Source organism: Pelodiscus sinensis, chromosome 11 (assembly GCF_049634645.1).
Source record: "Pelodiscus sinensis isolate JC-2024 chromosome 11, ASM4963464v1, whole genome shotgun sequence".
NCBI classification, from domain to species: Eukaryota; Metazoa; Chordata; order Testudines; family Trionychidae; genus Pelodiscus; species Pelodiscus sinensis.
In genome coordinates, this window is record NC_134721.1 from 23,799,646 (window position 1) to 23,812,805 (window position 13,160).

General features: G+C 54.2%; 1 protein-coding gene across 7 annotated transcripts in view; it reads right to left on the reverse strand.

The window, feature by feature from the left end:
• PLXNA1 (plexin A1) overlaps nucleotides 1-13,160 on the reverse strand; it is a 356,246-nt gene that overhangs the window by 105,837 nt on the left and 237,249 nt on the right. For all 7 annotated transcript variants that reach the window (XM_075938786.1, XM_075938783.1, XM_075938782.1 and 4 more), the window contains one exon: nucleotides 10,798-10,912. In XM_075938786.1, coding sequence (XP_075794901.1) covers nucleotides 10,798-10,912 — 115 coding nt within the window. The remainder of the gene's footprint in view (nucleotides 1-10,797; nucleotides 10,913-13,160) is intronic.

A 13,160-nucleotide genomic window follows, 5' to 3' on the forward strand; every position in this document is an offset into this window, starting at 1 on the left:
GGCCACTAGACCCAGCTGAGCAAAGGACAAGTAAGCCACAGGCCAAGGGAAGGAAGGCTCTTTGAAGGCTGCAGGACTATTTGGAAAACAGAGAAGGGAGACTAAACACCAACCCATCCGTGACCGCCCGAGTGAAGCTCCACAGCTTGCTACGAACAGAGCCCTGCTATTCCAGCAGAAGGAAAATCCTGCCTCCCAGTTTGTCCCTTGAACAGCCCCCATGAATCCTAAGCTACAGAGAGCCTAGCCCAGCTGGCCCATGAGGCCCTTTGAATAAGCCACGGCGCTGGCTCCAACTCTCCCAGCAGGTCTGCCCTAGGAATCCAGTGCAGCCCTTGCAAAGGAGAAGCACTCAGTCATGGGGTCCGCAGAAAGCCATTTCTAGACAAGAGGGGCTTAAAACTGGCATGAGTGGGGTAGGGGGCACTGATTGGTGACCACATCCACGGCACAAGCCCCGTACTGGAAAGGAGGGTGTCTCGCACGAGGGACAGGTCACAGCTGCACCAGGAGCTGGATTAATAGTGGAGCAAGCCGGCAGCTAGCACATGAGACAGAACTTCACCTTGCCAGCCTCCTGCAGCAGCTCTCAGGGGGGCGGGGGGTGGAGAGGGGTGTCAGGGTCACACGAATACAAAATGAACCTTTTCATAGCATCCCGTTTCAAGACTCAGGCTGCTCTCTGGTGATCCTCCCTGGTGGCTTGCAAGGCCCAGGAGAGAGGGCAAAGAGCAAAAATAAATGGGTCTGGGCAGAATAACAGCTTGGGATTCCCAAAGGGCCTCCCTTCGGCAACAATAGCCTGATGCAATCCCCAGGCCAGCCTTGCAGGGCCCGGCTGGGGACTAGTGCCCGGGGGCAGCTACTCTTAGCAACACCACCTTTAAATAGGGGAGAGAGAACAACATGTTTTGAACCAAATCAGTCCAAGAACAGAAACGGCACTTTGCACAGGGATCTGCAGCAGCCTCTCCTGGCCACCCTGGTGGGGACAGGACGGATCAGCCCATTCCCCACACGCATCCCTCACAGCTCTCGCCTGACACAGTGACAGCAATTCCAGTAAGTGGGGCGGGAACTGGAGGCAGGAATAGCAATGCCTGAGGTGCCGTAACAGCCAGGAAAGCTATTCCCAGCCCGCTGCCCCAGCACCTCCCACGAGCCCCCAGGAACACTTGACAGACACAGCCCTGCAGCCCCAGGTCAGCAGACACCACCACAGTGAGAGAAGAACCAGGCCGACTTGCCATGGGGTCCCTCAGGCCAGGGCAGGCTTGGTTCCTTCCCAGGACCCTGACTGAGAGGTTAATGGGTAAGCCTTACCCGTTGTACTGGTTCCGGTTAACCCGTGAGGGCTGGAGCAGCTCCCCGCCTGCTTCATGCAGGGGGCTGCTTGCAGGGTCTGGAGCAACCCCTGTCCATGGCAAGCCCAGGCACACCAATCGCAGGCAGGGCTTGCTCCAGCTGGGTGGGAGCTGTCCTCCCCCCCCCCCCCCCAACTTCTTTAATTGGTTAACTGGTTAAATAAAGTTTAACCGATTAAACAATTAAATGTGATTTTATATCCCTAACACTGAACCACCTGCTTTTCAGAGCGCTGAGCAGTGGGGCTCCAGGGCGGGGGTTGTGCTCCCTGATCCTTGCCACCACCAGCAGCTTTTATAATCTCTGTTGTGCGGAGTTGGGAGTGAGACAGAGAAGGAAAGTGACTTGTGCAATGACCTGCAAATGTCCAGGCTCTAGATCTCATTCCCTGGTGATGGAAGAGAGTCTCATTTAGGGCTCTAGTTTACAGGCAGCCCAAATACACCATATTTCACTCACAAGGCTGTAGCTCCTCCCCCAGCCATCAGGAGACAGAGGATATACCAGTCCCCAGGGGGATGCCCTGCTCCACACGTTCATTTAACTGCCCCTCCCTGCATACCCATCCTTCTCCTATCCCCCCCAAGCCAGCCCGGGGTGCCTACGTCTGTTCCTCCCACAGCCACGGGTGCACCCTCTCCCTAGGCATGGAACGGCCTCCCTGAGCTGCTCAACACGCCCACTGCTCTCAGACCTAGCGCCCCCCTGAAGACCCTCTCCCACCTGCACCAGCAATTCTCTGGCCCTTAAACAACTTGCTTGTGCTCCCTGCAGCCTCTGCTGAGTAACTGCGTGAGCGAATTGCTGGAGCTCCCTACCCTGCCAGCTGTCCTGTCACCCCCCTTGCTCAGGCACGTGAGCGTGCAATGGAGAATGCCCCCACCCCGGTGCACACGCACACAGATGATGGTCACACTCGCTTACACAAACACACAATTAATTCTTCCTTACGCAGACCCACGGATGCGCTTGCTCTCTCACATACATGTGCACACGCACACACAGAGTTAATGCTCTCAAACATGCACACGCACACTCCTGTTTTGCTGAAGGAGCCGAATCCGCCAGCTATGTCACATGCTCTGCATCTGCTGGGAGATGCGTCTCATCCAGCAAAAATCTCACCCGGCTCCAAAACAGGAAGCACCTGGTGCTGGGAGCCCTTTCTAGTGAGCCGCAGGCCCCCTCAGTCCAGCCAAATTGCGTAATGAGGTTTCCTGGGGGAGGGAGGGGGTGGCTGCAACTCTCTACCCAGCCCTCCCCGTGTGGTGGCCAGAGGATTTTAACAACCCTGCCACAGCAACTTTGGAGCACCAATTCAAAGGACTGATGAAACTTGCCTGGCGCTCAGTTAATTCCTGTCATGCTGGGCAGGCAGACTGCATATAGCCCACAAAGCTCCCCGTGCCCTTCTGGCTCCCCCTTCCCGACTTCACCACCGAGGAGCAGGGCGGGCGGAGAGTTGGGTTGGTCAAAATCTTTCCGTTTTTCCCCGAGGACTTCTGGGCAACGGGTGGCCATGTCTGCTTCCCTCCACACCGGGGAGACTTTTCATTAAAAACTACAAATCCCAAAATGTTACTTTTTCAAAGAAAATTCAAAATTTTCCACAAAGCTCCCCCAGCCTTCAAGGCCTGTTTTCCAAGCAGCTCGTCATGGAGCCGTGGCATGCCACGGACAGTCCGTCACGTGACCACGCGCGGTCCAGACAGAGACCAACCGCTGGGACAGGAGTGGATGGCAACCGTGGCTGGAGTCTCCTCAACTCTACAGGCAGCGCAGCAATTGGCTATGAGGCAGAACCTGCTCCAGCTGCCAACTGCACCCCTGCCCTGCCTCCCACACGGAGGCCTCTGTCTGTATCTCTCCATCTCTCGGCCATTCTGACCCTCTCTCTTCCCCTCCATCTGGCCGCTTCTCCCTGTCCCTCAGCTTCCATACACTCTTCTCACCCTCCATCTGTCCCCACCCTCTCCTCTCCTCTCCCCCCCCCCCCCCCGTGGACTCTCTTCTCTCCCAACTGATTCCATCAGTGGATGAATCCATTCTCATTGGCAGGGGAATGGCTGTGGGATATGCACAGTTCTACCCTGCATCCCAAAGTAGTGCCTGTCACAGACCCATGCCCACCTACCCCTGTTAACAGGACAGTACACTGTAAGGAACCAGACTCAGCCATGCCAGGTTCTCAGCTCCCAGCACACTGGAGCTGCTGGGAATCTGGCAGCCACTGTTTTCCCTGGGGGAAATGCACAGAAAGACTTACCCACCCCACCCCAAGTTCCCCGTGGAGTTTGTACCGAGTTCACTGCAAGGGCCCAACCCTTGCTCCCCATACAAAAAAACTGGTACCCCTGCTATCTTCCTTTTGAAGGAACAGAGCAGCCACCAGTGTGACCAGACCTCCCACCCCAGGAAGGTTTGGAAGTGGAAGTGCAGGGGGTTTTGGCAGCAGACAGGGAGAGCATGTCACTGTCAGTGTTCCCTCAAATTTTTCCATCCATGTGCAGAATACATTTTGTTATGTGCACTGAGGCACGTGGGGATGTGCACCATCAAGAGAAACACATGCTGCCGGCTGTGGGCGCTCTGCTAATCAGCTGGGCAGCATTTGAATCTCTCCTGGGCGGCCTCCCAAGTGCTCAGTTTACAGGGAACACTGGTCAGTGGCCGAGGAGAAGTGGGTTTGGGTTACGAGGAGCGTCACATGGGGAGGCTAAGCTGGTTTGGACTAGGGATGTTAAGGACTAGTCGATGAGTTGATCCCCCCTCCCCTATCAGATAGAGGCAGCAAAGGAGGGGAAGAGGGGGTACTTCAAAGGGGCAGCGCTGAACAGCTGAGCCCAGGATCAGCTGTGCAGTGCTGCCCCTTTGAAACACCACTCCTTTGAAACTCTCCAGCTGATCCCGGGGTCCAGTACAGCATTTCCACAGAACCCAGGATCAGCTGTGGAGTCCCAGCTGACCCCGGGTTCTGGGGAAATGCCATGTGGAACTGTGGTCAGATGGGGGGTCCCCAGCTTATCCTGCGTTCCACTGAAATCCCGCAAGGAGCCCGGATCAGCTGAGGAGTCCCCAGCTGACCCCGGCTCTGCATGGCATTTCAAATCGGCAGCGCAGCATGGAGCCCGGTGTCAGTGGGGGACTCTGAGTACCCACTGGGGACTCTCACGCATTTCAAAGCTGGCCCGCTCCGTGCAGTCCGGAGTCAGCGGGACTTCCTGCTGGCCCCGGGCTGCACGCAGAGTTTCACATTCCTCCTTTGAAATGTACAAGAGCCCCCGGAATTGCCTATTGACTAGTCAAGTAGTAGATGGAAATTCCATCGACTACTTAACTAGTAAAATAACCGATAGTTAGCATCCCCAGTTTGGACACATGGCAGGGCTGGCTTGCCCTGCTGGTGTGGGTGCAGTTGGTAGCAGGGGTACAGATGCATCGTCCAGCAGGTAAGGCTCTGAACTCTGTCATAAGGTCTGGAGGAGCAGGGAAGACCCTGAACTCACGGCCAGCCACAGCTTCTTGCTTTGTGGGTTGGTCACATTGGAGAGTCACTCCTTACTACACCTTCCACCCAAAGGGGCCTTGCCAGGCTCCCAAGGAAGGCCATCTACCCCCGCCCGGGCTTTGATCCTTTCTGGGGGAAAACAGAGAAGCAGCGAGTCTTTTCAGTGCTTCAGGGATGCCTCAAAGCCCAACCGGGTCTCTACAGCTCAGAGCAGCACCTGCTCCTGGGCCCGGAGGAAAAGCTGGCTGCATTCAGCCCAGGAGCTCTGCACAGACCACTGAAGCCTTCAGAGCACAAGCCACTCACAGCCCTCACGGATTTCATGGCTAGCTCCCCTGCACACAGGACCCTGCCTCCACAGAGCAGCACTGGAAGATCGTTCAGTCTGAATTGCCAGTTGTTCCCCTGCCACCCCTAGGAGCCAGGAGGGAAAAGGGGAAGGAGATGGGTGCTCCTGCTCGTCCCCTATCACCACTGCCTTCCCTCCCTCTGCATTTCTAGGGAAAGCCCAGGGGACCAAAGCGCAATGTGGAAACCAGGGCCTCCACAGTCGAGGGACTCCAAGTCCCAGGACAGGGGCTTAATTCTCACGGGCAGCAAGAAATCCGCAGGGCGCTAGCTGTTCACAGGCACACCCTGGGCAATCACATAGACATGTGCAATGAGTGATGGCTCCTACCAACCTGCGATCCCTCCTGCCCGCTCTGATGAGCCAGCAAGCATGTGCTGGGATGCCCAGCTTCCATACATCCGCACACAGACCACATCTTGTGCGCTGCCAGCGCCTAGGCGCCTCCAGGGGAACGCACTGCTCCCTGCGAAGTGTGCCAGATGGGCCCAGGTAGAACATGCCCTTGATTACAAGGAGACCTTACTGGACAATGACAGCACAGCAGGCGCAAGCAGAAAACCAGCAAGGGAAGGGTTAAGGCTCTGCCTGGGCGCAGGAAAAGGTTGCCATTACTTCACTGGCCACACTCAGACAAGCTGAAATTCTGCCAGCGCAAGGGAGAGGCAGAGGCACGCCCACAAAAGGCTAGAAATTCAGGGGTCAGGTCGAGTCTCTGTTCTTGCTCTGACCTGCAGACAATGGCCCAGCACCAAGGAGGACGACAGCAATCTCTACACACTCGCGGGGCTGGTTAGGGTCATTGTCTGGAGGTGTCTCATTTGAAAACAGGCTTTGTAGGGAGAGTGGCAGGCCACGCTGGGCCCAGCCAGGAGGGGTAGCCTGGGAAAGCAAACAGTCCGCCAGTACCTCCCCTCCCCTGACAGGATCAGCTCGGCTATCCCAAGGGAAAGTGGTCTCATTTGAGCTATCCCAAGCCTCAGGCCTGCCTGAGTCTAGCCACAATGCTTAGCCAGGGCCTGTTCTCACCCAGGCTGGAGGGTGCCAAGTCTCAAGCTTTGGCCTCTGGGAAGAGCCCATCTCTCACAAAACAAGAGCCTGAGGGTATTTCCAGATGCTTTTAGATCGGTAGTGCCAAAATTCTGCCTGCCAAGGTTTGCACATGCAAACCCAGCTAACGTGTGTGCACAACACATGGAGTCATGCCTCTAACAGGCTGAGCACGCCCAATGCTGACCGTACAGCTTGCAGATGCAATTTTGGAGCTGGCCAAAAATGTGAGCTCTGAAGTGCAAGCTGCTCCGGCAAACAGCAACTTTGGGCTCCGTGTTCACTGAGCTTCACTGATGCCAGACCATGTATCTGAGACATTCTGAAGCATGCAAGGCCGGGTCATCTTGCCTTGCTCATGGAACAGCAGGATCAGGCCCACTGACTTCCATGCACCACTTGCATGAGTAAGGCATGTGGGATCTGGCCTATCATAAATAAAGTCGCTCCTTCACACGTAAGTGGCCGTTGCACAAGAGTAATTGTGCTGCTGATGGCTGGGCTCTGGATGAGTAATTGCCCAGTTCTCCGCTTCCTTCCTGGAGGGCCCAGGCTCCCAGAAATGACAAAAGAGAGGGGGGGGAGGAGAAAAATGAATTGTTCATTGCTGGAAGCTTGACCTATTCAATGCTGAGCAGACGCTCGTCAGCCTGGAGCGGCTGCAGCGACAGGAGTCAGGGTAGAACCGATGCAGCGCGAGGGAAATGAAAAATACCAATGAGGGTGCTTTGGCTGCACTGGCACTCGCAGCCGAATCCATCTAATGCTGCACACGAGCCACCCACGGGGTGGAACCAACTCACAAGCATCCCAGGACACCGACCAATAGCCCCCTTGCTAGGCACCCAAGAGACACCAGCAGCAAGAGAAGAGAAAAGGCTCCCAACGGTTATAGGGAGGGGGCTCTCTCACAGGAAACTTCTGTTCACCCTAAGCAAGGGAGCAGAACTGGACTGGGGCAAGGGAGTCAATTGGGTGGGCTACTGACAAACTCACCAGCCAGCAGGGGGAAGGCCAACCAAGGGTATATGTGAGGGACAGCTTTGGATAAGAAGCAAGTATCTCGGGTGTGGGGGAACAGGAGGGAAGACCTGAGAACTGTGGAGGAGGAGTGGCTATGGGGAAAATAAATCTGTGAAGTGAGGTGGGGGCCAGTGATAATGGGGGGCAATGTTCTCATGGATTCAGCGCTTCTCGCAGACAGGAGGGCTGACTGTGTTCTACAGGAAGGTGGCCCCTCCTGGGGAGGTGAATGTCCCTGAGCCAGCTGCTATTTCATAAACCCAGAGAGAAGAAAACAACTTTGCTGCTTTTTTATACACAAGAGGGTATAAGCTTTCCTCTCCCTCCCTAGGCCCACTCCTAGTCTGGCACCTCTGATGTGACATGAGTTCTAACCAGGTCTCAGCCTCCCCACTAGTGGGAAGGCAGGAAAGAACTGCCTGAGGTCAACTTTGCCAAATGCTTTCCCCAGGAAGAAACACATTTGAACAATCCCCTTCAAGAAGGCCCCTTGCTCCTTTCTTGGTACCATGCCCCAGCAGAGAAAGGTGAAAGCGCCTAACAGGCGTCTGGATGGAAGGAGGACAACACACACTGCGTCTAAAGCAAGGATAAGGATTGTGCTCAGAAAGCCTCACTATCTCCAGCCCTCTCTGCTGACTGATGGAGGAAGGCAAATGGGAAGGTTGACTTCCGAGGACAGCTAATTCCGCCTCCAAACCAGAGGCCTCTCCAAGAACAGGTGTATTTTTCAGCCAGCTTTCAGCAGAGGATGGTTCTTGGCGGGCTAACCTCTGTGCCTAACGCTGATCCATCCAACGGAAATGCAAGCTGAAGATCGATCTTCGAGGGCAGCCAGCCAAGGCAATAATGCACTGCAGTGCTGCTTTTAAGCTGATCAGCCCCAGATGGGAGTGGGAGATGAGGCCTTTACAAACAGTTTGGCTCAGACAGGAACACACTTGTTTTAAAAGCAACATCGACACCACCTCTCCCAGGTGTTTACAAAGGCTTGTTCCTTGTGGTGTATCAGCAAACCAGGGGGCTGGCTACATCTACACAACAAGCTAGGGGGTGTGGTTCCCAGTTCACACAGACATACTCATGCCAGCTCTCTTCGGAGCTTGTGCACGAGAAAGAGGAGTTGGGCACAGCAGCATGTGCAGTGGCAGCACAGTGTTAGCCGCCCGGAGTACAAATCTGTCTGAACCCCATGAAAATGTAAGCAAACTGCTAGCCTGTGCCACCACCCACAGCTGCCTGCAGTACCACAACCACACTACTACTTTGTGTGCAACAGCTCAGACGAGAGCTAGCACGAGCATGTCTCCTCTTGCAGTCCCAATGTGGACTTAGGAACTATATTGAGCCTATGTGGTGACAGTGACACAGGCTGTGTTACTCCATCAGGGAGCTAGAGAGAACCACACACTCTGCCTGAGCCCAGGAATTCAACACAGCTAGGCTCTGCCTCTCCCTTGCAGAAGAGGGCATGGCCTCCCCCCTGCAATATGCAGATGCGTAAGTGTTAGACGCTGGACAAGATGAACAAGTGCAGTTCAACCGCAATAAAACAGCCACCAGCCTATGGGCGTCTTTCACTTGGAACACAGCAAAGCACCCATTCGGGCTCACAGAGTCCCAGAAACACACACATTACAAGGCCACCGCTCTGACCACTCAGCCATTTCCTTGCCTTGGGCGACTCAATCTAAAGCTTCCAGCATGGCAAGGGTTAGTGTCACCGCCAACAAAACTGAGCTGCAAAGGGGACGTGATGGACCAGCCAAGGGGAAGCAATTCCAGGCAAGTAGCAGTTTTTAATAGAGCGCTCCTAACACATGGCTTTTTAAGGGAGCCCTTTTCTTCCAATTTAGCAGAGGGTGACAGCAAGCGCAGGACTCGGTCTAACACAGACACCCCCGGGGAGAGAGAAACCCTCATTACTCACTGGCTCTCCAAAGCAGGCTGGGCAGCCAGCAACACAGGATAACAAGGCCAGCAGCCACGCATGTTGGAATTGGAAGGGGGATTCGACTGCTGGCTTCAGGGCATCTGCACATCCCCACAGGCGGTCAGGAAGGAAATTTTCATTGACCCCCACCTCTAGGACACTGTGGAAACGTCAATGTGGATTTGCAGATGGAAGCATGCACTGGGCCCCAGCAGGAATGTGCAGGAAGGACCTGTGGTCACCATCCAGAGCTAAATCCAGCTGCATTAACTCTTTAGTCCTGTGAAAGGGCCTATAACACAGCACAAGTGAAATCCTTACTCCACTGAAGTCAATGGTCTCACCGTACGTTTTGTAGCTTCACAAGCCCTGGTACCACAACACCACATGCAGTCCTCATTTCCTCTTACTGCTGGCGGGTCATAGGACATTTCCCACAGGCAATGGGAGCTCTGGCCTACGTGTTCAGAAGTGACTAGTGTTGCTGGGTGCTCAACCTGAGACACGTTAAAGGGGCCTGCTTTGGAGAGGGCAGATGCTCTCATACTGAAAATCAGGCCTCTGTAACAGGGCCTTAGGTTGGACACCCAAAAATCACCAATGACTTCAAAAGGCAGGCCCTTCATTTGAGCCATCTGGAGCTAGCCTGAACAAAGCATATGCTGGCCAGACCAGCTCCTGAAGGAATGCACTGGGGACAGTGTTCCCTGTAAGATGGGCACTTGTGCAGCCGCTCAGGAGAGATTCAAATGCTACCCAGCTCATTAGCAGAATGTACACTGTTAGGTTTTTAGTTTTTACTAGTGGCACACATTTGCACATGCTTCAGTGCACACAAAATTATTCCGCACATGGATGGAAAAGATTAGAGGGAACATTGGCCGGGGAGGTCTTATGAGCCAGTTTCCCACACCATTTGTGGCCATGGCTGTTCATAGTGAGACATAGACAGGGTGACCTTCATTTATGCCTGTACACACTGGGGTTGCAAAGTTTTAAGAGACTAGCTGGAAATCTGGCCTAATCTCTACAAGTCTCAAACTCCACAAAGTAACTGGAATTAAATGACTGGGGAGCCTCCAATAGCTACAGCACATGAAGGGTTAACAAACTCTCTAACTTGGTAGTGGGTTTGCAGCTGCCTTGATAAGATAAGGCAGGGGGAGGGGAGAAGCACCAGTGACCTGGTTTGTAATGGACATACTGCCCCCCAGGCCTCACTCTTAATGGCTCGCACAGTGACTGAGCATCAGGACAAGCTGATGATGCCACTGTGGGCTAAACAGGCAGGGAAGCAGCTCAACACAATGCCCACAACTACATCCATCACTGTCCAGCCAACAGAAACCAAAAGCAAACCCTGGCTGGGGGGCTACAGGCCTGAGGCCTTCACGGATTTAGGAAGATTTTGGGGGGCAAAGAATGGTCAGCTTTAGAAAACACCTTTCCCCTATTGCAGCTCTACGCATCTGTCCCTCACAAGTCAGCAAACAGTTCATGTCAAAAAACAAAGCAGAGCAGATGGGAGGTGCCTGGAGATTTGGGGGAGAGGGGGTTACGGCTCCTTACCTCAGACATGTTGACACGCCCCTCCTGGAAGGAGCAGTCAGCAGCGTTGTGGGTGCAGATGTGCCGATATTTACACCAGTGGCATGGGAAGGAGCCATTCACACAGGACAGGCAGCTGTAGGGATAGAGAGCCAAAACTGTGAGGCAGTCACCATCTCGTATGGTCCCAAAGCACCTTACAGATCACAACAGGGACCATTCCTCCACCCGCAGAAATGCAGCCACTTCGAGGGCTACTTTGGCAGCCCATGGCAATATTAGACCAGACAATAATGTAGGACAAGAGGTGAAACCTGCAGAGGGGATTTAGGGAGGCAGAATGGAATTACCCACAGTCAAATCTTTGCCAGCAGATAGGTGTTCACATCCTGATTCTTGCTTAAAGTGCCCCGGGATTTTTAATCAGCATGAAAAGTCAGAGCCTCTATTTCACATCTTAGCCCAAGGCTGTATCTGGTGCAGCACAGAACCACCTAGCATCACCTTGGAGGCAACACACAGCCAGAGGGGAGCGCATCCCTTACTGTGCCACCCACCCTGCTATCTGCAGCACAGACCTCCTTAGCCCCACCCTCGGGCCCTGGAACAGTGCTTAGTCAGGGGGGAGACAAGACCCTTCTGTGGCAGTCACCTCTCCACTCCCCATGTCTGGGCCATGGGGTCAGTCTGGATTCTAACATAGCATCCACTCCAGGGACTGTTAATAAAGTTTACAGCCCTCTCTGGCTCCTCCGCTTGCCCCAGCCTCGTGCTCAACACATGCCATGTGGTCAAAGGCAGGGGACCTGTGACCCCTCTCTCTAACTTGTAGCGTTGAGTCCTTCCCTTCCCGCCTGCTCATGAGGGGGCGGGATTGCACACTCTGTGTGCTTTATTTGGGGTTTTATAAAAGGCAATTTCAGCAAACAGAGTCAGAACAAGGCCCCTCCACAGAAGGGAGGAAAAGCCCTTTGCATTAATGCGCATTCATTCCGAGGAAAATTATAACTGGCCAAAGGTTGTGTCAGATTAACATTTCATGACTGTAGCGCCTTTCACTTGCTCACAATGCAATGTGTGTGACCCCCTCTATCGGCCCCCTCCCACATCCTCATCACTCACTGGGCTGTGTGTGAGTGTGTTTCCCACCCCCTGTTCTGGTTGTTAGTGCGTCTCAATCCCTCCCTCCCCCGTGCTCTGTCTCCTTCTGTCTGATTGCATGTCTGTTTCCCCCTTTTCTCTAGTTGAGCACCACTCTCTCTCTACACCCCACCCCCATTCCTCTGTGTGACAAAGTGGGGATTGTATTCACTCTGTTTGCTATATTATATGTGATTTCTACTATCCTGTAGTAATCCTGTGAGTGTGCCTCAGTTTCCCTGTTTCCCTGAACACTGCTCTACTATCTAGATGGGGATGGGAATTGCTGTGACTCACTGAGAAAGCGTGCAGCCCATCATGTAATGGTCCCTGTAACCTGAGTCTGGGAGGAGGTGTGACCAGGAGACACCTTTTGCCCAGGAAGGTGGGGCTGTGGGAGACAGGGAGCTATTGCTGGGGGTGGGTTCCTCAAGGGGGCTTGGAGCAGGATGGGGGAACAGGGCCCAAGGCCCTTCTCCCCTAGATGGGTTGTACTGTCTGCTCCTGATTCCTGTGCTAACAACAAGTCTGTTCTACACTGTATCCCTGTGAACCAGTCAGTAAACTTTCTGTGCTACCTGCTGGCTGAGAGCCACATCTGGCTGCAGACGGGGGTGCAGGACCTGGTGGCTCCCCCACACCTCACTGACACTCTGCAGCTCCCCAGGGCCACGTTCACCACTGTTTGATCCCATGAGCTGCACTCCTATACTTCGAAGTCCCTTTGTCAGAGACGCCTGGCAAAGGGGCAGCTTTGGAAGGATGGAGACATGGCAGGCAGGAAGCCTTTACTGAGCACAAGCGGGGCTGGATGCAAAAAGGAGACCAAGTGTTACCTCAGCACTCAGTGAGTCCTGGAGAAACTGAGGAGCTCCCTAAGCCTGCAGCATCAGAATGACACAGGGCCCCCTGACACACCCACTACAGCATTTGCCTGGTGTAATAATCCACACTGGCCTTGGCCGGGAGGCTGTGCCCAGGGATTAAGTGTGAAATACCACACAGAGGGGCTAGGGCGGGGGGGGGGGGGTGCTCATGCTGGAGCATCCTGTGGGGGAGAACAAGCTCTGCTAGATTCATATTAGCTTTCGATCCTGCTCCATGTGTCGATGCTTCCTTGGCTCTATTACAAACCCTCCCAGGATTGCTCACCTGGAAAAAATTCTACTAACCTGTGGTATTTTGGCCTTGCTGCATATTCACCAGGCCGAGGGCTAATCACACTCAGCTAGCATGTTTGCCAA